At 44.9% G+C, this 21,920-nt stretch overlaps 1 protein-coding gene across 1 annotated transcript in view; it reads left to right on the top strand.

Annotated features, from left to right (window-relative positions):
* Positions 1-21,648, top strand: part of LOC115177145 (serine/threonine-protein kinase ULK4) — a gene marked incomplete in the record, with an annotated part of 153,428 nt that extends 131,780 nt beyond the window's left edge. Inside the window, 3 exon segments of the mRNA XM_029737692.1 lie at positions 1,112-1,204; positions 14,349-14,397; positions 21,549-21,648. Of these exon segments, the coding sequence (XP_029593552.1) occupies positions 1,112-1,204; positions 14,349-14,397; positions 21,549-21,557 (151 nt within the window).
* Between the last annotated feature and the right edge of the window lie 272 nt (positions 21,649-21,920).

Here is a 21,920-nt window from a genome sequence, read left to right as displayed (position 1 = left end):
CCTCCCCCCTCTCTCTTCTCTCCACTACGCTCTCTCTCTCTCTGCTCTCCTCTACCCCCTCTCTCTCTCTCTCTTTCTCTCTCTCTCTCTCTCTCTCCTCTACCCTCTCTCTCTACTCTCCTCTACCCTCTCTCTCTCTCTCTACTCTCCTCTACCTTCTCTCCTCTCTCTCTACTCTCCTCTACCCTCTCTCTCTCTACTCTCTTCTACCCTCTCTCTCTCTCTCTCTCTACTCTCCTCTACCCTCTCTCCTCTCTCTCTCTACTCTCCTCTACCCTCTCTCTCTCTCTCTCTTTCTACTCTCCTCTACCCTCTCTCCTCTCTCTCTCTACTCTCCTCTACCCTCTCTCTCTCTACTCTCCTCTACCTTCTCTCCTCTCTCTCTCTCTCTCTCTACTCTCCTCTACCCTCTCTCCTCTACCTTCTCTCCTCTCTCTCTCCTCTCTACTCTCCTCTCTCTCCTCTCTTCAACAATCTGTTGAACTAACTAGACCCTAAACCTATCAACAATCTGTTGTACTAACTAGACCCTAAACCTATCAACAATCTGTTGTACTAACTAGATCCTAAACCTATCAACAATCTGTTGAACTAACTAGACCCTAAACCTATCAACAATCTGTTGAACTAACTAGACCCTAAACCTATCAACAATCTGTTGTACTGACTAGATCCTAAACCTATCAACAATATGTTGAACTAACTAGACCCTAAACCTATCAACAATCTGTTGAACTAACTAGACCCTAAACCTATCAACAATCTGTTGAACTAACTAGACCCTAAACCTATCAACAATCTGTTTAAACTAACTAGACCCTAAACCTATCAACAATCTGTTGAACTAACTAGATCCTAAACCTATCAACAATCTGTTGAACTAACTAGACACAAAACCTATCTACAATCTGTTGAACTAACTAGACCCTAAACCTATCAACAATCTGTTGAACTAACTAGACCCTAAACCTATCAACAATCTGTTGAACTAACTAGACCCTAAACCTATCAACAATCTGTTGAACTAACTAGACCCTAAACCTATCTGTAGGGGACTACCCAAATAGCTATCCATATAAAGTGTGGCTGATGTCTCTCCTGTGTTGTACAGGTATGAATCTCTCCTGTTGGAGCCAGACCCAATCCCAGTCTACGCTCTCAAGCTGCTGGTGGCCCTCACAGAACACAGCAGCCCCGTCAACAGGTAAAACCTTCTAAACCGGCCTCCTGAGTGGTGCAGCGGTCTAAGTCACTGCTCCACAGTGCTTGAGGCGTCATTACAGGCCTGGGTTCGATCCCAGGCTGTGTCACAGCCGACCGTGACCGGGAGACCCATGAGGCGGTTAAGTGAGCAGTGTGACAAGAAGCAGTGCAGCTTGGCAGGGTCGTGTTTCGGAGGACGCACGGCTCTCTAGGGGAGTTGCAGCGATGGGACAAGACTGGAACTACCAATTGGATATCACGATATTGGGGAGAAAAAGGGGTAAAATAAATAACTTCTAAACCAGGGATCATCAACTTGATTCAGTCGTGGGACGTTTTGTTTCTGGAGTGGATGGTCGGGGGGCCGGAACATAATTACTAATCATTAGTAGACTGCAAACTGACCGCAAGAAGCCCAAACAGATATAATATTAGACTAAAACATAATAATTTAAAACCTTGTTTACATTTGTATATAATCACTACTCTCTATTATGCGTGGGAATACTTGGGAACAGATTTCAAAATAAAAATTACTTGGAGCTGATTTCCTGCTGTTTTTACAGTCTTTTATCTCCAACCATGGGAAAAAAATATATATACACTGCTCAAAAAAATAAAGGGAACACTAAAATAACACATCCTAGATCTGAATGAATGAAATAATCTTATTAAATACTTTTTTCTTTACATAGTTGAATGTGCTGACAACAAAATCACACAAAAGTAATCAATGGAAATCCAATTTATCAACCCATGGAGGTCTGGATTTGGAGTCACACTCAAAATTAAAGTGGAAAACCACACTACAGGCTGATCCAACTTTGATGTAATGTCCTTAAAACAAGTCAAAATGAGGCTCAGTAGTGTGTGTGGCCTCCACGTGCCTGTATGACCTCCCTACAACGCCTGGGCATGCTCCTGATGAGGTGGCGGATGGTCTCCTGAGGGATCTCCTCCCAGACCTGGACTAAAGCATCCGCCAACTCCTGGACAGTCTGTGGTGCAACGTGGCGTTGGTGGATGGAGCGAGACATGATGTCCCAGATGTGCTCAATTGGATTCAGGTCTGGGGAACGGGCGGGCCAGTCCATAGCATCAATGCCTTCCTCTTGCAGGAACTGCTGACACACTCCAGCCACATGAGGTCTAGCATTGTCTTGCATTAGGAGGAACCCAGGGCCAACCGCACCAGCATATAGTCTCACAAGGGGTCTGAGGATCTCATCTCGGTACCTAATGGCAGTCAGGCTACCTCTGGCGAGCACATGGAGGGCTGTGCGGCCCCCCAAAGAAATGCCACCCCACACCACGACTGACCCACCGCCAAACCGGTCATGCTGGAGGATGTTGCAGGCAGCAGAACGTTCTCCACGGCGTCTCCAGACTCTGTCATGTCTGTCACGTGCTCAGTGTGAACCTGCTTTCATCTGTGAAGAGCACAGTGGCGAATTTGCCAATCTTGGTGTTCTCTGGCAAATGCCAAACGTCCTGCATGGTGTTGGGCTGTAAGCACAACCCCCACCTGTGTACGTCGGGCCCTCATACCACCCTCATGGAGTCTGTTTCTGACCATTTGAGCAGACACATGCACATTTGTGGCCTGCTGGAGGTCATTTTGCAGGGCTCTGGCAGTGCTCCTCCTTGCACAAAGGTGGAGGTAGCGGTCCTGCTGCTGGGTTGTTGCCCTCCTACGGCCTCCTCCACGTCTCCTGATGTACTGGCCTGTCTCCTGGTAGCGCCTCCATGCTCTGGACACTATGCTGACAGACACAGCAAACCTTCTTGCCACAGCTCGCATTGATGTGCTATCCTGGATGAGCTGCACTACCTGAGCCACTTGTGTGGGTTGTAGACTCTGTCTCATGCTACCACTAGAGTGAAAGCACCACCAGCATTCAAAAGTGACCAAAACATCAGCCAGGAAGCATAGGAACTGAGAAGTGGTCTGTGGTCACCACCTGCAGAACCACTCCTTTATTGGGGGTGTCTTGCTAATTGCCTATAATTTCCACCTGTTGTCTATTCCATTTGCACAACAGCTTGTGAAATGTATTGTCAATCAGTGTTGCTTCCTAAGTGGACAGTTTGATTTCACAGAAGTGTGATTGACTTGGAGTTACATTGTGTTGTTTAAGTGTTCCCTTTATTTTTTTGGAGCAGTATATTTTGTTCTCAGAACATTTTAGTTGCCAAATAAAACCATTCGGCCCGCGGGTTGCCAGCTGGGGAACCCTGTTCTAAACCATCTCCAGATAGACAGACTAGGACTCTAACCAACACAATGTCATCTTGATGAAAACCAGAGAGTCTAACCAACACAATGTCATCTTGATGAAAACCAAAGAGTCTAACCAACACAATGTCATCTTGATGAAAACCAAAGAGTCTAACCAACACAATGTCATCTTGATGAAAACCAGAGTCTAACCAACACAATGTCATCTTGAAGAAAGTCAAAGAGTCTAACCAACACAATGTCAAAATAATGAAATGATTGAGAAGCTGCTTTATTCCGCATCTGTTATTGTCTACCCAGAGTTTATGGAGGTGTGTTGTGATGGTGTTGCTATGGCATCTGTTATTATCTACCCAGAGTTTATGGAGGTGTGTTGTGATGGGGTTGCTATGGCATCTGTTATTGTCTACCCAGAGTTTATGGAGGTGTGTTGTGATGGTGTTGCTATGGCATCTGTTATTGTCTACCCAGAGTTTATGGAGGTGAGTTGTGATGGGGTTGCTATGGCATCTGTTATTGTCTACCCAGAGTTTATGGAGGTGAGTTGTGATGGGGTTGCTATGGCATCTGTTATTGTCTACCCAGAGTTTATGGAGGTGAGTTGTGATGGGGTTGCTATGGCATCTGTTATTGTCTACCCAGAGATTATGGAGGTGAGTTGTGATGGGGTTGCTATGGCATCTGTTATTGTCTACCCAGAGTTTATGGAGGTGTGTTGTGATGGGGTTGCTATGGCATCTGTTGTTGTCTACCCAGAGTTTATGGAGGTGAGTTGTGATGGGGTTGCTATGGCATCTGTTGTTGTCTACCCAGAGTTTATGGAGGTGAGTTGCGATGGAGTTGCTATGGCATCTGTTGTTGTCTACCCAGAGTTTATGGAGGTGAGTTGCGATGGAGTTGCTATGGCATCTGTTGTTGTCTACCCAGAGTTTATGGAGGTGAGTTGCGATGGAGTTGCTATGGCATCTGTTGTTGTCTACCCAGAGTTTATGGAGGTGAGTTGCGATGGAGTTGCTATGGCATCTGTTGTACACAACACAACCTGAAGAGACAACACAGCATCTTGATTAACACCTGCAGTTGTTTTCTGGTGTTGAATATTAAGTTAAGAAATTATCTCTGGGGTTTAAGAAATTATCTCTGGTGTTTAAGAAATTATCTCTGGGGTTTAAGATATTATCAAATAAAAAAAGTTAATTGATCTCTTCTGTCTTTCTCTTTCTGTCTCTCTCCTCTCTCGCTGTCTCTCTCTCAATTCAATTTCAATTTAAGGGCTTTATTGGCATGGGAAACATATGTTTACATTGCCAAAGCAATTGAAATAGATAATAAACAAAAGTGAAATAAACAATAAAAACTTACAGTAAACATTACACTCACAAAAGTTTCAACAGAATAAAGACATTTCAAATGTCATTATGTGTATATATAAAGTGTTGTAATGATGTGCAAATAGTTCAAGTACAAAAGGGAAAATAAATAAACATAAATATGGGTTGTATTTACAATAGTGTTTGTTCTTCACTGGTTGCCCTTTTCTTGTGGCAACAGGTCACACATCTTGCTGCTGTGATGGCACACCATGGTACATTAAGTTGGTAAAAAGTCTCTCTCTCCTTCCCTTCCTCGAAGCTGTAAATAAGCTGGTTTTGGAAACATCAGATCATTCATGTTATTATTACTACCAGACAAAACAAAATCACTAAGTCCATAATTGTATTATTTATCAGTGGCCTAATACATAGTTGAATATGCTTGACCTTTCTGCAGCATCAGCATGTTGAGGGGTGTTCCAGAGTTGTGGCCTCATGTAGGGAGCAGTGTGGAGCTCAGACCCAACACTGTGCACTGTTTACCTATTAACACACTGTAGACCCCCTCCTCCCTCTGTAGCTGCCTGCCTGCAGGGCACAAACTCACAGTGCACGGCACATTTACAATTCAGCTCACACCACGTTTCCCCCCTCCTCCGTTCAGTTATCTGAATCATAGGGGAAAGTAGAGCATAAACAAGTGCAAACTTAAACTCATTTTAGAGAAATACTCACATAGAGACATTTTAATTGCAGTAGTTGATGCATAAGCACACAGAAACGAGGCATTGGCTTGTCCTTGTTGAAAGAAAGCTACACTGGTAATGTGATGTTAAAGAGATTCTCAGAGGTAGGACTCCCCTGATGCTGCAGCAGTAACACACTCACACACGCAAACACGGTCGCACGCAAGGTCACACACACGCGCACACTCACACACACTGGGCTGAAGGAGGGGGAACCGTTTCCTGGGAAAGGAAAGTCATTGATTGATTGATGATTGGGTGTGTCCAACTAGGAGCAGCCTACAGGAGAGGTGTGATGTCACTGCAATGTCGCTGCTGTTCAGGGGAGAACAGTGGAGCTGATCGAAGGAGAACAGGAGAACAGAACAGGGGGGTTAACAGCTCCCGGGGGAGTTTAAAGGAGTCTTTCACCAGCTGGTGGCAACACACACCTCAGCAGTATGTCTGTCATCCTGCTCAATGGCTTTCAGATCACACTGAACCTGGAGCACAAAGAGGAAGACGTAATGTCACTTTTCAAAGGGAAATCTGAGAATGTCCTTAAACAACCCGTCCACTCGCTCCCTCTTTGAAGACTTTGTCTGGATCTCAAATGGAACTCTATTCCCTATATAGGGCACTACGTTAGAACAGAACCCATAGGGCTCTAGTCAAAAGTAGTGCTCTATGTAGGGAATAGGGTGCCATTTGGGATGTACAGTATGTTGTAGGTTGCTATAGCTAGCTAGCTGCTGCAGTTGTATGAGTTTCCTGCCTAGTGTTTAGTATTAACCATGGATATTCCAGTGTTCATCAGAGAGCCAGACTGTCCTCTCACCTAATGGCATGCAGCAGGCAGGCAGACAGGCCCTTTGTGTGCTTGGGATTTGTAAGGAATATTGATCTGTTACAGAGGAAAGGTCAGACTAAGCGTAAGTTAGGGACTGCGCTGCTTTGCAGAGGTGGGAACTGATGTTACTGAAAGATGCAGAAGAAGTCGTTAGAATGAATAAGATTTCACTCTGCTGCATAATAAACTGAACACCACCACTGCACCATAGTAAGGCGATAGCAGCTTGGTCTGTACACTAAGTAAGGTATTATACAGGCTTACCAATGAATAAAGCCATGTAGGATGTAGGTAGTAGTTGAAGAGTAGTAGATGTCAGACTGGTCTGGTGCTGGTAGTATACTGTATCTAAAGCATGTTACCATTGTCTCCCTGATAGTTCCTCTAGCCCTCTCACCTGGGTGATCCTCATGAAACCACCTGAAACAAGGCTACTCTGTTCCCTACATAGTGCACTACTATGGACCAGGGGCATTTGGGAGCCGCTGTCGGTGATGAATTGAGAGCAGGTTTCTCTGTGTTTCTGTGCTGCCTGCCTGGTCGTTGAGAAGGTGATGATGGACACCAGCTGGGTGCGCTTACATAGTTTTATCTGATCTCCTACACATCCCAGACTGACTGCCATTTCTGTCAAGGCTCTGAACACAACCCAGCCCCCACACCTCCCTCTGTCTATCTATCTGGCACTGAGAGAGCCAACTGAACTATTCAAATTGATGTCAGCAATCTGCTACACACTCCTGTTGGTGGTATTTCCCTTGTCTGAGACGAGCTATTACATTTACAATGAGAAATGAAATTGCATTTACCACTGCTTGATAAAGTCCTAAAAAAGTGCAGAGCTCTCTCCTTGATGGGTTCTTGCCTAAATTAGATTGCAAATTGGGACATTAACGGGGCTTCATACAAGTATGTCTTTTCCCCTCATTATCAGGTTTGATACAGAGTTCAAACTTTCCAATTATCTGAACCTTTGGCCGTTGTTGCCTTTGTGTGGGCTCAGTCAGTCTGCCTAGCTCTGCCCGCTTTAGTGGAAGCAAAACCAGTTCTATCTGCGGGAACGCTTTTACACCCTGATTAGCAGGAATTTGAAAAATGCTTTTATCTCAGCGGAAGCCAGCCTCACAGCTACAGGAAGCCGGCATGCTACCGCTAATAAAAGCTGATCCTTTCTAATGAGCAGGTTAACGGAGGTTACACGCTGACTACATCAAGGCTACGCTCATCCTGTTATTTTGATTTGATTTGACTGGAGTTTGATATCGTGCTATTGGTCAACGCGGTACCGTTGCCTGGTAGTCTGCAGACACAATGAGTGATTGGTCAGTGGGATGAACAGGCGTGGGTGTTGTTTTGAATGTGTCGCAAATGGCAGCCTATCGTGCAATACTTTAGACCAGAGGCCTATGGGCCCTGTTCAAACGTAGTGCACTCTAAAAGGCACAGGGTGCCATTTTGGTCGCAGCCATTGTGTTAAAAGCCTGGGATCCCCAGGTGTCCTCTCCTCCCTCCTTTCCTGTCCTCTGTCTGCCACCTGTGCTGCCTGCATGGAGACCTCTGCTCCTCTCTGCTGATTGGAGTGGACAGCAGAGTTGAGTGCGGTCAGAGGAATAGAGCAAAACCTCATCCCTGACTGTGTGTGTGTGTGTGTTCGTGTGTGTGCGTTCGTGTGTGTGTAATCAGCTCTGACAGCTGGTGTGTGTAAAGGAGGAATGGGAGTGTTACCTCGTACTATCAGTGTTACTGGCCGGTCTGAAGAGCTGACTGGGCTTGAGCTGTGTAGGTTTGATATGGCTCAGTGGCAGGCAGCAGCCCTGTCGATTCAGCCTCAGCTTCTCCCTCTGACAGGCAGCAGAGATGACCTGCAGGACTGCCTGTGTCACACTCTCTGACAGTCAGGGGAGCCATGTGTAGCAAAGTGGATGGGAACAGTGCACAGTAAAGGATAGAGACTGCCTCACAATGTTTCCAGAGTGAGGTTGGAAGATGTTTTACTGGTACTAATGTACACTATTACTGTACACTCCACATTTCAGACTTTAAATGATTACATCACTATATACAGTGCCTTCAGAAAGTATTCATACCTCTTGACTTCTCCCACATTTTGTGTTACAGCCAGAATTAAAAATGTATCACAATACCCCATAATTACAAAGTGCAAAGCCAGAATTTGTTCTTAACTGACTTGCCTAGTTAAATAAAGGTTAAAAATCTAAAATTTAAATAAACATGTTTTTAGACATTTTAGCAAATTTATGGCAAATGAAATACAGATATCTAATTTACATAAGTATTCACACCCCTGAGTCAATACTGTGTAGAAGCTCTGTTAAGTTAGATGGAGAGCGGCGGTGACCAGCAATCTTCAAGTCTTTCCACGGATGTTCAATGGAATTCAAGTCTGGGCTTTGGCTGGGCCACTCAAGGACTTTCACATTATAGTTCTGACGCCATTCCAGCGTTGCTTTGGCTGTATGCTTGGGGTCCTGTTGGAACGTACATCTTCGCACCCAGTCTAAGGTCTTTTGCACTCTGAAGTGGGTTCTCATCAAGGATTTGCCTGTATTTTGTTCCCTCTGTCCTTACCAGTCTCCCAGTCCCTGCTGCTGAAAAGCATCCTCATAGCATGACGCTGCCACCATGCTTCACAGTAGGGATGGTGTTAGACGGGTGATGAACTGTGCATGGTTTTCTCCATACATATCGCATTCAGGCAAAATAGTTACATTTTTGTCTCATCAGACCATAGAATATTTTGTCTTATGAGTCATGTGCCTTTTTGCAGACTCCAGGTGTGCTGTCATGTGCCTTTTTCTTAGGAGTGGCTTCTGTTTGGCCATTCTCCCATAATGCCCAGATTGGTGAAGTGCTGTAGAGACTGTTGTCCTTCTGGCAGGTTCTCCCATCTCAGGCAAAAAACTCTGTTGTTCTGTCAGTGGTCATTGGGTTCTTGGTCACCTCCCTGATCAAGGTCCTCCTTGCCCTGTTGCTCAGTTTGGTCCGATGGCCAGCTCTAGGCAGGGTCTGCTTAGTTCCATCTTTTTTTTTACATTTCCCAATGATGGAGACCACTGTGCTCTTGGAAACTTAACACTCTAGAACATGTTTTATACCCTTCCCCAGATATATGCCTCATCACAATTCTCTCTCGGAGAGGTATGGACAGTTCCTTGGTATAGTTTCTGCACTGTCAACTGTAGGACCTTGTATAGACAGGTGTGTTTCTTTCTAAATCATGGCCAAACAATTGAATTGGCCACAGGTGGACTCCAATCAAGTTGTAGTGGCATCTCAAGGATGATCAAAGGAAATTGGATGCACCTGAGCTCAGTTTGGAGTGTCATAGCAAAGGGGTGTGAATACTTATGTAAATTAGATATTTCTGGATTTCATTTACAATACATTTGCAAACATTTCAAAAAACATGTTTTCAATTTGTCATTATGGGGTATTGTGTAGATAGGTGAGAGAAAAAATAAATATTTAAAGGAATAATCCGCCCCCAGAAATAAAATCATGACCTGTCAATTTGGTGAAAGCCTATGTTCTATCGCTGGGTAAAATAACAGATGTCCCCGTGATTTAACTTCTATCTAGTCCGTCTTTGAAAATCAGGAAATCGTGTAGGAATGCGTCTTAACTACATCATTCTCGTCATAGGGGATAACACACTATCAGATTTCATAATGCTTTTAAAACAATGACCTGCTCTCCAGATCGCCAAATCAGCCAATAGAACACATACATTCATCTATATCCTCATGACAAAGTAGAGATTTTGCTTAGATGTACCCAATCTAAACAGTGTAGGAAATTATTCAACTTCAAGTACCATGTCGCAATGCCCCATGTGTGTCTGTGGGAAGCAGAGATATTACAGAAAGGAGGAGATAGGAATCCCACTGGGCAATGAATGGAGAAACGCCCCACCCAACTGACTGTCGACCCATCTGCATTCACGTTGTCATGCTGCGTCACGCGGAGGCTAAACTAAACGTCACGCAATCCCTTCTCAAAGTCAGAGTATGAGCTATACGATATTAAAGAGACAAGTTAATTATCTCACATCTTGGAAAAGATTTGCAATGTTGTACTTCTTGAAATTCGTGCTAATGTTCGGTTTTTGAGCAAGCGCCCAATTGACTCCCATTCACTTCTTGAAGGAGAGCTGTTCTTGTCCCAGAATCGCCCAGAATGCACGACAAGGCCCATTGGCAATGTATACAATGGGTGCTAATATGATTCTAATGGCATTTCCCATCTCCTCAAAAGTATCTCTGTGGGAAAGAAACGTACTCTGCTCTCACTCTGGGCAGAGACGAAATGCAAGTTGAACTCGGTGAGACAGTGCAGTTTGTTTAGCCGATTTTACAGCTAGCTAGCTACTTCACATGCTGATATTGATGTTGGTATTGTTGTGCGTAGCTATGTTTTCTAGCCAGCCAGCCAGCCCAGAGAGAGCGTTGCATTGAGGGTTTTGTAGTAGATTTGAGCTGCAACAGATTTCCAAAAACTATTTTCACATGTTTCTACCAACCTTGTTATAATGACGAAATGATTATAACTTGTTCCCCAAAAAATATTCAAATATGAGTGTTATTTAACACTGTTAATCATATGAATTAGTGGTTTGGGCTGGATTATCCCTTTAATCCATTTGAATTCAGGCTGTAACACAACAAAATGTGGAATAAGTCAAGGGGTAAGAATACTTTCTGAAGGCACTGTCTGTACCTAATCTTAAAGCTAGAATCCTTAATTGAAACAATAACAAAGCGGTCACCAGCTTCTGTTTTGGGAAAAAGCTTAGGGATGGTCCTGGAGAAATATAGCCACACTGAAATTCATAGACAGAGCTGTGGATGCAAGGACTGACCATCCATGATATCAGAATTATAGATTTAACCATGTTTTGAGGCTATACAGTCGTTATTAACATTTGCATTGTTTAAAACATTGGGGTAAATTAAGCTTATTTTGTGTTCTGATGGGGTATGACAGTTGAACTAAGCTCATGAGGCCAATTTGAGTTACATTCTTCAAGAATCAATGGGTACATATCATTCATTTACATTTTAATGTATGTAGTATCTAAGGATTCTGTCTTTAAATACTCAGCATACCGGTAGTGGCAAACAAGACGCCATCGGATGTTCGTTGGGGGGGAGGGAGGGAGAGAGATATAAAAATCCAAATCCCTCCCAGCCAGGCAGCTACCGGAGGATCTGTGATAGCAGACAGACTGTGTTAAATGTCATCCCCACATTGTGCCATTATTAAGGAAGCGTGACAGGTTGAATCAGAGCTGTACTCAGGCACACTCTAAACTTCATCAGATTGTAAATAAGATCAGAAGGTTGTCTGCAGCTGAGCGGATCTTATTTTGCCCTATAGCCACTCCAGCCTGGCTGGGCAAATGCCACTTGATCCACGCAATCTGCGTCTACATGAAAATTACAGTTGTTATCCCCTAACGTTAAGGACAGTCTGTAGATTCTGTATGGCACATAGATGTATTAAAGTTGAGAAATGAGGTGTACTGTACACGCATACTGTGTGATGCATTAGTTGTCATTAGCCCAAACCTTGTGTAGGATAGTGTTTAGAGAGCCATGGCTTTGCCCCAGATAGTGTCCACTGCTGTTGACATGGTTTCAGATCAGTTCTTCCTTCTCTATAATAAGTCTTCAACAGGCCTGTATCAGTATTACTGGCTGCCTTGACAGGAACTGATTTTGGTACTTCAGTTTCTCTTAACGTGACAGTGATGCAGGGTGCTATCGATTTAGAATGATGTGGACCTGGGAATGCTAACCAGGCAGGCTGGGGGTGAGACACTACCACCCTACAGATGGACCTGATTTGTCTCAAGAAATATCCCTCCATTTCTCTGATTTAATGGCTGAAAGCTACGTGAGTCATCACGACACGGGGAAAGGCTTTTCGTTGGCTGGGCCCTCGATGTAGCCTAAGTTGGGCTATAATTTAATGTCACTTTGCACACAGGATGCCTTCAGTTCAATGTAGATGCGTCCCAATTGGCACCCTATCTCCTATATAGTGCTATATAGGGTGTAATTTGGGATGCAGGCTCGGCAATCTGTGAGGCTTGGAGAAGAAGCCTGGCTATTTACACTCCTCTGTCACCCCGTCAGGGAGATAAAGCTTGGCCATTCATCAGTTCTGGTTACACCTCTATCTAGTCTACTCTCTGGGGGTAAAGTGGAATTACGACCCAGATCCTCTGCTCACCTTTAACTCTCCATATTTGTTCCTGTTTTGTTTTATGAGCACAATTTAATGTTAATGACGTGTCATCACTCAGGTTCACACGGAGATCGATGGGAGAGGGTTGTTTCTGTACTACGATAATGGGGGAGAGAGGGAAGAGTGGAGGGAGAGAGGGAAGAGTGGAGGGACAGAGGAAAGAGTGGAGGGTGAGAGGAGAGAGTGGAGGGACAGGGGGAAGGGTGGAAGGAGAGGGGGAAGAGTGGAGGGTGAGAGGAGAGAGTGGAGGGAGAGAGGGAAGAGTGGAGGGACAGAGGAAAGAGTGGAGGGTGAGAGGAGAGAGTGGAGGGACAGGGGGAAGGGTGGAAGGAGAGGGGGAAGAGTGGAGGGTGAGAGGAGAGAGTGGAGGGAGAGAGGGAAGAGTGGACGGTGAGTGGGGAGGGTGGAAGGAGAGAAGAGAGAGGGAAGAGTGGAAGGAGAGAGAAGAGTGGAGGAGAGAGGAGAGAGGGAAGGTGGTGCAGATAAGTGGAGATAAGGATGGGGGGACAGTTTATCTCATTTAAGTATGTCTGTTATGCAGGTGTAGGATCTTAATTTGATCACTCTTTTGTTACAGAAATGTTCCTGCACCACAGGAAATGCAGATGAGCTTCGGGATTTACATACATCATACATTCACAGAAAGCCCACACTAACACACGGTTATATTAACAGTATTGCACTTTTCATGTAGCCTAATAACCTAACCACCAATCAAGCAACATTATAGATTAAACGTTAAAATCCTGTTGCTGCAATATTATTTTGCTGTGACAATTCAGGTCAAATTAAAATCCTACATCTGTAGGCAAACTAACGTAGGCCCCTACAACAAACTTGATATTGTGTAGTTAGTATGAAAGCAGATTGGACAACAACTAGGCCTGGTCAATTTTTGTGTTATCTGTGTTTCAGTTTTCTCCTTTCTCAGTACGTTCAGGTTGCCTTCTGACTTCTATGTGACTTTCAACCTCAAGAGGATGTCTCTCTGGTTAATCACAGGCTTGTGTTGTCCCTCTGCACTTTATTGGGAGATTTACTCCTAGCGGCAGTGGTATTTACTCTTATCTGGTGTTCTGCACAATGGCTTAGCTGCCTCACATAAGCTACACTACTTTAGAAACATTTGATGGAATTCTCTTTGGAGGACTGAGGACACCATATATGGAAAACTGGGAAATAAATGTTTCCCAACCATGCAATACATCATTGTTATGTAAAAACTCCCTCTAAGACGTTTTCTATGGGTGACCTCTAGTCTTGTTTAAATGTGTCTAGCCTGCCTGCCACAATGTTTTCTTCCTTTGAGCACATCTACACACAAACTGTAATTGGTTGTGAATCAAAAGGCTTAATCAATAAGGGAGCTGTGGAGAGTCATTTTCAATAAAGATGTACATTACTCCTGGGTGCCCAGGTGTCAGAAGGCTCCTTTCTCCCCGCAGAAGATTAGTCAGAGGTCCTTTTCTCACATGACTGATCTTAGAGGCGAGTCACGCTGCGGTGCCTTCACACACAAACACACTGAAATACTCCCATACGTTCAGTAGGCCTCAGATTCAGAGGCAATGCATGGACCCTAATGAAGATGAAACGTCTCTCTGTGCTATGAAGGTACCTAAACCTGCCTCTGTGTTTCTCTCACTCTCTTTCTCTCTCTTTGTCTCTCTCTCTTCTCTCTCCCCCCTCTCTCTCCATCTTTCTATCTCTCTCTTTTTCCCTCTCCTCTCTGTCTCCCTCCTCCACAGCCTGGTCAGAGACAGCAGGATCCTACCTGTTGTCTTTCAAGTCATGGCGGTAAGTTAAGAGCCCCACTTAAAATGCAGCTTTTTTTTCTCTATACTAAAATCTTGTGTTCCAGGAAACTGCTTTGGTGTGCGGTTTTATTTATCACTTGTGTTGCCTGCCCTACTTTTCATTTCCAGGCTCAAGAAAAAAGCTATCTCCTAAAAATATAAGTGGTTTGTCAAATTCCCACCTCCACTCTACTCAGTCTGTGTCTCTCTCCGTCTTTCAGACGGCCCGAGGTGGAAACTAGTGGAAAGGAATGTTAGGATGAAAGCCATATTACAAACCACCTTGCTCCTCCTCCCCCACCTCGCTTTTTTATCCTCTGTCATGAAAATATATGAGTCCCATTGGGTGGAGAAGACTTTGGGCTATTGGAACATAATTCAAAGGCTGTTATGTGGGGGAATTCTGCTGGGCCAGACATTTTAGCTCGTAAAAACGCCTCCCATCCACCCCATCCCACTGCCTGCCTACTTCTCTCTCTCTCTGTCATTTCAGGCCGAGCCCCTTTTGCACCAGCAGTGCTCGTTTGCCAGGGTTCTTTATTGATTTATTATGCTAATGAGTGCTGTGCGGTGGTGACCCATCACAGTACATTGTGTAATTGAGTGACGGAGAGACGGAACAGCCTTTTGAGGGGCTGTGCTTAATGGAGTGAGAATATGAAGTGGTCCTCTTCGTTCCCCAGCTCCTACAACAGGTTACATATTCATCAGACCAGAACGCTTATTTCCAGTAAACAGCCAATTCCCCCTTGACCTCAATCCGCCAGTAACTGCTCTGCACTCTTTAATGAACTTATCGCTTGGGTGACTTCTCAGACAAGTTGCCACTGCATGTAAGAACACTTTGAGAAACATCACACAGACGGAATCAGTTAGCTGTTAGGTTGATTGTCTTCACGTTTTGTGTTGCTTTCTTCTTCTATGTTTTGGAGGTATAGCTGTGTTGCTTTCCACGGGTCTCTTCTTCTATGTTTTGTAGTTGTGTTGCTTTCCATGGGTCTCTTCTTCTACGTTTTGGAGGTATAGCTGTGTTGCTTTCCACGGGTCTCTTCTTCTATTTTTTGGAGGTATAGCTGTGTTGCTTTCCACGGGTCTCTTCTTCTATGTTTTGGAGGTATAGTTGTGTTGCTTTCCACGGGTCTCTTCTTCTATGTTTTGGAGGTATAGCTGTGTTGCTTTCCACGGGTCTCTTCTTCTATGTTTTGGAGGTATAGTTGTGTTGCTTTCCACGTGTCTCTTCTATGTTTTGGAGGTATAGCTGTGTTGCTTTCCACGGGTCTCTTCTATGTTTTGGAGGTATAGCTGTGTTGCTTTCCACGGGTCTCTTCTTCTATGTTTTGGAGGTATAGCTGTGTTGCTTTCCACAGGTCTCTTCTTCTATGTTTTGGAGGTATAGCTGTGTTGCTTTCCACGGGTCTCTTCTTCTATGTTTTGGAGGTATAGTTGTGTTGCTTTCCACGGGTCTCTTCTATGTTTTGGAGGTATAGCTGTGTTGCTTTCCTCGGGTCTCTTCTTCTATGTTTTGGAGGTATAGCTGTGTTGCTTTCCACGGGTCTCTTCTTCTATGTTTTGGAGGTATAGTTGTGTTGCTTTCCACGGGTCTCTTCTGTGTTTTGGAGGTATAGCTGTGTTGCTTTCCACGGGTCTCTTCTATGTTTTGGAGGTATAGCTGTGTTGCTTTCCTCGGGTCTCTTCTTCTATGTTTTGGAGGTATAGCTGTGTTGCTTTCCACGGGTCTCTTCTTCTATGTTTTGGAGGTATAGCTGTGTTGCTTTCCACGGGTCTCTTCTATGTTTTGGAGGTATAGCTGTGTTGCTTTCCACGGGTCTCTTCTTCTATGTTTTGGAGGTATAGTTGTGTTGCTTTCCACGGGTCTCTTCTATGTTTTGGAGGTATAGCTGTGTTGCTTTCCTCGGGTCTCTTCTTCTATGTTTTGGAGGTATAGCTGTGTTGCTTTCCACGGGTCTCTTCTTCTATGTTTTGGAGGTATAGTTGTGTTGCTTTCCACGGGTCTCTTCTGTGTTTTGGAGGTATAGCTGTGTTGCTTTCCACGGGTCTCTTCTATGTTTTGGAGGTATAGCTGTGTTGCTTTCCTCGGGTCTCTTTTTCTATGTTTTGGAGGTATAGCTGTGTTGCTTTCCACGGGTCTCTTCTTCTATGTTTTGGAGGTATAGCTGTGTTGCTTTCCACGGGTCTCTTCTATGTTTTGGAGGTATAGCTGTGTTGCTTTCCACGGGTCTCTTCTTCTATGTTTTGGAGGTATAGTTGTGTTGCTTTCCACGGGTCTCTTCTATGTTTTGGAGGTATAGCTGTGTTGCTTTCCACGGGTCTCTTCTTCTATGTTTTGGAGGTATAGGTCAGGCGTAACCATGATAGTACCAACTAGGACGTATGTAGACTTTCTCACATGCATGTCATCATTACATTTAGAGGACCTAATGTTCTGAATTTGTTTAGAGGACCTAATGTTCTGAAGTTTTGGAATGTGTTAGAAAAGCCTCCATCCACACAGTTTAACACAATACAATGCAGTGTTACATACGCAGCCATACAGGAAGGAGAGCCATTTAGTGTGCATTACCAGCCGATCTGTGTCATGCAGGTCAACCACTTAACCACTGCTCTATCCAATATAGACCCAGTCTGGACTCTATCACACACTGTAATCCTCCTCTCCTCTCCACCGCTGGAGGGTTCACCATTCATATAGTGCCTAGTTCTTACACCTACAGGACATACACTATGGCTAGTCCATTACAGGCTTTACAGATACATAGTGACAGGATTAAATCAGCTCTTCTCACTCTCACTTGACTGTAGTCACCATGTGTGTGTAGTGAGTGTACCAAATGGAAGCCTATTCCCTATATGGTGCACTACTTTTGACCTATGGGCCCTGGTCAAAAGTAGTGCACTACATAGGGAATAGGGTGCACTTTTGGGACGCATACCATACCTTTTAACTTTACTCTGAACCGCAATGGCTTGCCTTCTCCAATCCAATGGAAGCTGATATGCGGGTTAGGTCGGGATCGTATCAAATTGCCTTTTTGCGACACAGTTAGTGCAGACTGCAGTAGTAATGGCTGTCCACTTATTTACTTTTAAGGCCAGTTCAGCAGTTTCACGGACTGACATTGATTCAGGCCAGAGACCGCATGAAAGTGGTCTGCGGACGGAGCCGTAATGCACATCACTAATGAGTGTGGCGAGGAAGCCAGTGGTGATTGACAGTGGCATTGATTGAGTTTGGTCCAACATCAGCAGACTGATCCTTAAAGCAAGTGTTTAGGGAGCTTGACTCTGGTTACAACAAGAGCCCCAAGTAACACTGCTAGGCTCTAGCCCTCCTTCCCTGATATCCTGAATCTAATGTCTGGAGACTGAAGCTCACGCCTAGTTTGTTGTGGCTGCTGCAATGCATCATGGTCTTTTACTGATGATCATGATTGATTGTGTTAAGGAGAATGCTTGAGACTTGAGACTCCTCAAATGTCTCTATTTTTACAGCTTTGTTTTAAAGGTTAATGTTGGTATAGAAGTAAATGAACGAAGATGTTCGGTGGAGTGGACCCCCTCACTGTTGCAGGATGGCTTTATCTCTCCCTTCCCCTGATTGTAGTGCCTCTGCCCCATATTCAATTTGATGTCATCTGACAGTGTAAATCTAATTGGAAGAAAATCCATTTTGCCTGTGTGTGGGGGGAAGGTAGGTAGGAATGTACAGTCAGTGGACTCTGTATGAGTTTGTGAGCTCTAAGAGAGAAAAGAGAATCTAATAGAATCATAGGTTTATACAGCTAGCTCTGATTGCAACATTGCTGTTGCTGGTATTAGTTGAATAGTCGTGCTCCCCTCTGCCATTCTCATTAACAGCACAGAAGAAAAGTCTGCATTGCGACAAATATTGATCTGGAGACCAAATTACAGCTTGAAAGAAAGTCAAATAGCAGACATAAACACTGCCTTTTGTTGTACTGCAAAGCTGCTTTTCAGAGCTTGTTTTACACTGTAGGACATACAGAAGAAGAAGAAGAATCCTTTTTTAATCCATTATCCTTGCAGTCAACAGAAATTCATCACCTGCTTATCCCCTCGCAAAGACACACACACACACACACACACACACACACACACACACACACACACACAGGGTTGAAGTTAGTTCAGAAGAGGCAGCCAAGCAGCTACATAGGAGCTTGAGGATCTGGGATCGGGCCTGTGATAGTGAGGCTCCAGTCTAGTTCCATGTAAACCAACACAGAGAGACATACGTTGAGTTGAGAACGGAAGTGATTGTTGGTTCAGACTGTGAGGCCAGAGGCAGCCAGTGGTGTGTTTGGGATTGTGATGATGAGATCTGAAGTTAGCATTATAGATGATGCGAGATCAAGTCAAGCTGCAGGCAGACAGCACAATTCCATTACACATCTGATAAGATACAGAAATGAGGACATGCTTTTTCGGGAGGCGATTAAAAAGTCGTTTTTCTTTCCGTTCTTATTTTTTCAGTATGTTTCTATCTCCCGCTTTTGGATTCAACTGTGTCATCCGTCAGAAATGACGCAGCCATACAGCCATATACGTTTCTCCTCCATGTGTCTCCCTATTCATCCCTATCAAATCAAACCAACCTTTGTGTTAAACAAACTGTTTATTGGAAGTAGTGAGTCAATCATTTGAGCCCATCAGGGTTTAGGTCTAGGCCCACACATGTATCTCTTCTTTAAGGGCTGTTGATATCTGCATGACCCCTGCTCTTCTCAAGTGGCCTAGCAGAGAAATCAGGTGGAAAAGCGATGGTTCTGGGCCTTGAGATTCCATGGCTAACTTATCCAGGAGACTGAGGAGAATCCCTGAGCTAATGGCCCAACTCTGTGCTTCTCTCTCTGCCTTCCTGTCAGCCTGTAAACTGTGGAAGCCCCTTGAACAAACATTGTCTGGGCCCTAATTATGGCTGCATTGTGTGTGTGTGTGTGTGTGTGTGTGTGTGTGTGTGTGTGTGTGTGTGTGTGTGTGTGTGTGTGTGTGTGTGTGTGTGTGTGTCACGTCCTGACCAGTATAGGGGTTATTTGTAATTGTAGTTTGGTCAGGACGTGGCAGAGGGTATTTGTTTTATGTGGTTCGGGGTGGTGGTTTGTTTAGAAGGGTGTTTGATTTATTATTTCCGGGTTTTGGGTTATGTTTTTGTATTTCTATGTTCTTTCTAGTTTAGTATTTTCTATGTTAGGTAATTGGGTGTTGGACTCTCAATTGAAGGCAGGTGTTTGTAGTTGCCTTTGATTGAGAGTCCTATATATAGGGATGTGTTTTGTTTGTTTATTGTGGGTAGTTGTTTTTGCATTGCTTTGGTGTAGCCTGCAAAACTGTTTACTGTTGTGTTTCTCTGCTTTCTTGTTTTTTGATGTTCACATTTAATAAATTATAATGTTGAGCACGCAACCCGCTGCGCCTTGGTCCTCTCTGCACGAAGACAGCCGTTACTGTGTGTGTGTGTGTGTGTGTGTGTGTGTGTGTTTTCACTCTGGCCTAGATCTACAGCAACAGACATCCTAGCTCAGGCCTTCATTGCCTACCTACTTATTATGTTCCTAATCCCCCCGCCGCACCCTGCTCAACAGATAAATACACAACCTTCACCAAGGCTCATCCCCTGCACCCTGCTCACCAGATAATTACACAACCTTCACCAAGGCTCATCCCCTGCACCCTGCTCAACAGATAATTACACAACCTTCACCAAGGCTCATCCCCTGCACCCTGCTCACCAGATAAATACACAACCTTCACCAAGGCTCATGCCCTGCACCCTGCTCAACAGATAATTACACAACCTTCACCAAGGCTCATCCCCTGCACCCCGCTCACCAGATAATTACACAACCTTCACCAAGGCTCATCCCCTGCACCCTGCTCACCAGATAATTACACAACCTTCACCAAGGCTCATCCCCTGCACCCTGCTCACCAGATAATTACACAACCTTCACCAAGGCTCATCCCCTGCACCCTGCTCACCAGATAATTACACAACCTTCACCAAGGCTCATCCCCTGCACCCTGCTCACCAGATAATTACACAACCTTCACCAAGGCTCATCCCCTGCACCCTGCTCACCAGATAATTACACAACCTTCACCAAGGCTCATCTCCTACACACTGCTCACCAGATAATTACACAACCTTCACCAAGGCTCATCCCCTGCACCCTGCTCACCAGATAATTACACAACCTTCACCAAGGCTCATCCCCTACACACTGCTCACCAGATAATTACACAACCTTCGCCAAGGCTCATCCCCTGCACCCTGCTCACCAGATAATTACACAACCTTCACCAAGGCTCATCCCCTGCACCCTGCTCACCAGATAATTACACAACCTTCACCAAGGCTCATCCCCTGCACCCTGCTCACCAGATAATTACACAACCTTCACCAAGGCTCATCCTCCCCCACATCCCAAAGTAACCTCCACCTCTTCCATCTCCCCAAGCTCCCCCGTCTCTCTCCTTGCTCTCCCCAACCTCCTCCATCTCCCTCCTCCCTCTCCCCAACCTCCTCCATCTCCCTCCTCCCTCTCCCCAAGTTCCCCCGTCTCCCTCCTCTCTCTCCCCAACCTCCTCCATCTCCCTCTCCCCAACTTCCTCCATCTCCCTCCTCCCTCTCCCCAAGCTCCCCTGCTCCTTTGCTGGCCTTCATCTAGCCCTCAGCCAGGTCCTGAAGACGCTTCCCCTCTCAAAAGTTAAGATGCTAATGACTATTCTTCATTAAAGCTCAGCTATTTCTTCAGTCATCATCAGATCTAGGCCCTTAAGATGGCACACACAGGTGTATCTAGACCCTGTGAAGGAGAAAGGGATAATGTAAGCAGCAGATGATAATGTGGTCAATACAAAAGCAGAATGTTACCTACTGTATGCTTTAGTTTTCAGAATAAGACGTACTGTGGGTGCAGGGGACAGTAGTTGTGAAAACAAGAGTACTGCAGAAGCATTGCTGAGGCAGATTTGCTCAAATCCATCCCTAAGGCTCTCAATATTTGAGGATTGCCCTGAAAGACTGTGCGCTTCCATGGGTTTTTGCCCTTCCTTTCCCTCACCCCCTATTCATTTCTCCTGTATGTTTATTCCATGTTGTGTTCTCTCCAGGAGCACTAGGACAATATCCTGGGTGGAACCATGCAGAAGGCCATGGCTCTCCTCAGCAACCTGACTGGACAGAAAGACGTGGACCTACAACCCTTCTACCAACAAGGTATGGTGCACTGCCTCACACTAATGAATGCATTGTACTGTATCTAGGCCTAACAGTTTCCGCCTCATTTACAAAGAACACCGTGCACAAGTCCCATGTGGTCCCGTGTGAGTCAGTTGGTAGAACATGGCGCTCGCAATGCCAGGGTGACAGACTCAAAGGTAGTTCTTGGCTACATCAACAATGAAGCCAGAAGATTCCACGTCTTTGTAGCTAACCGTATCCAACGCATTAAGCAAAGCACAGATCCCGAACAATGGAGATAT

The sequence above is a fragment of the Salmo trutta genome, chromosome 37 (genome assembly GCF_901001165.1).
Source record: "Salmo trutta chromosome 37, fSalTru1.1, whole genome shotgun sequence".
Lineage (NCBI taxonomy): Eukaryota > Metazoa > Chordata > Actinopteri > Salmoniformes > Salmonidae > Salmo > Salmo trutta.
This window is presented reverse-complemented; position numbering and strand designations above follow the sequence as displayed.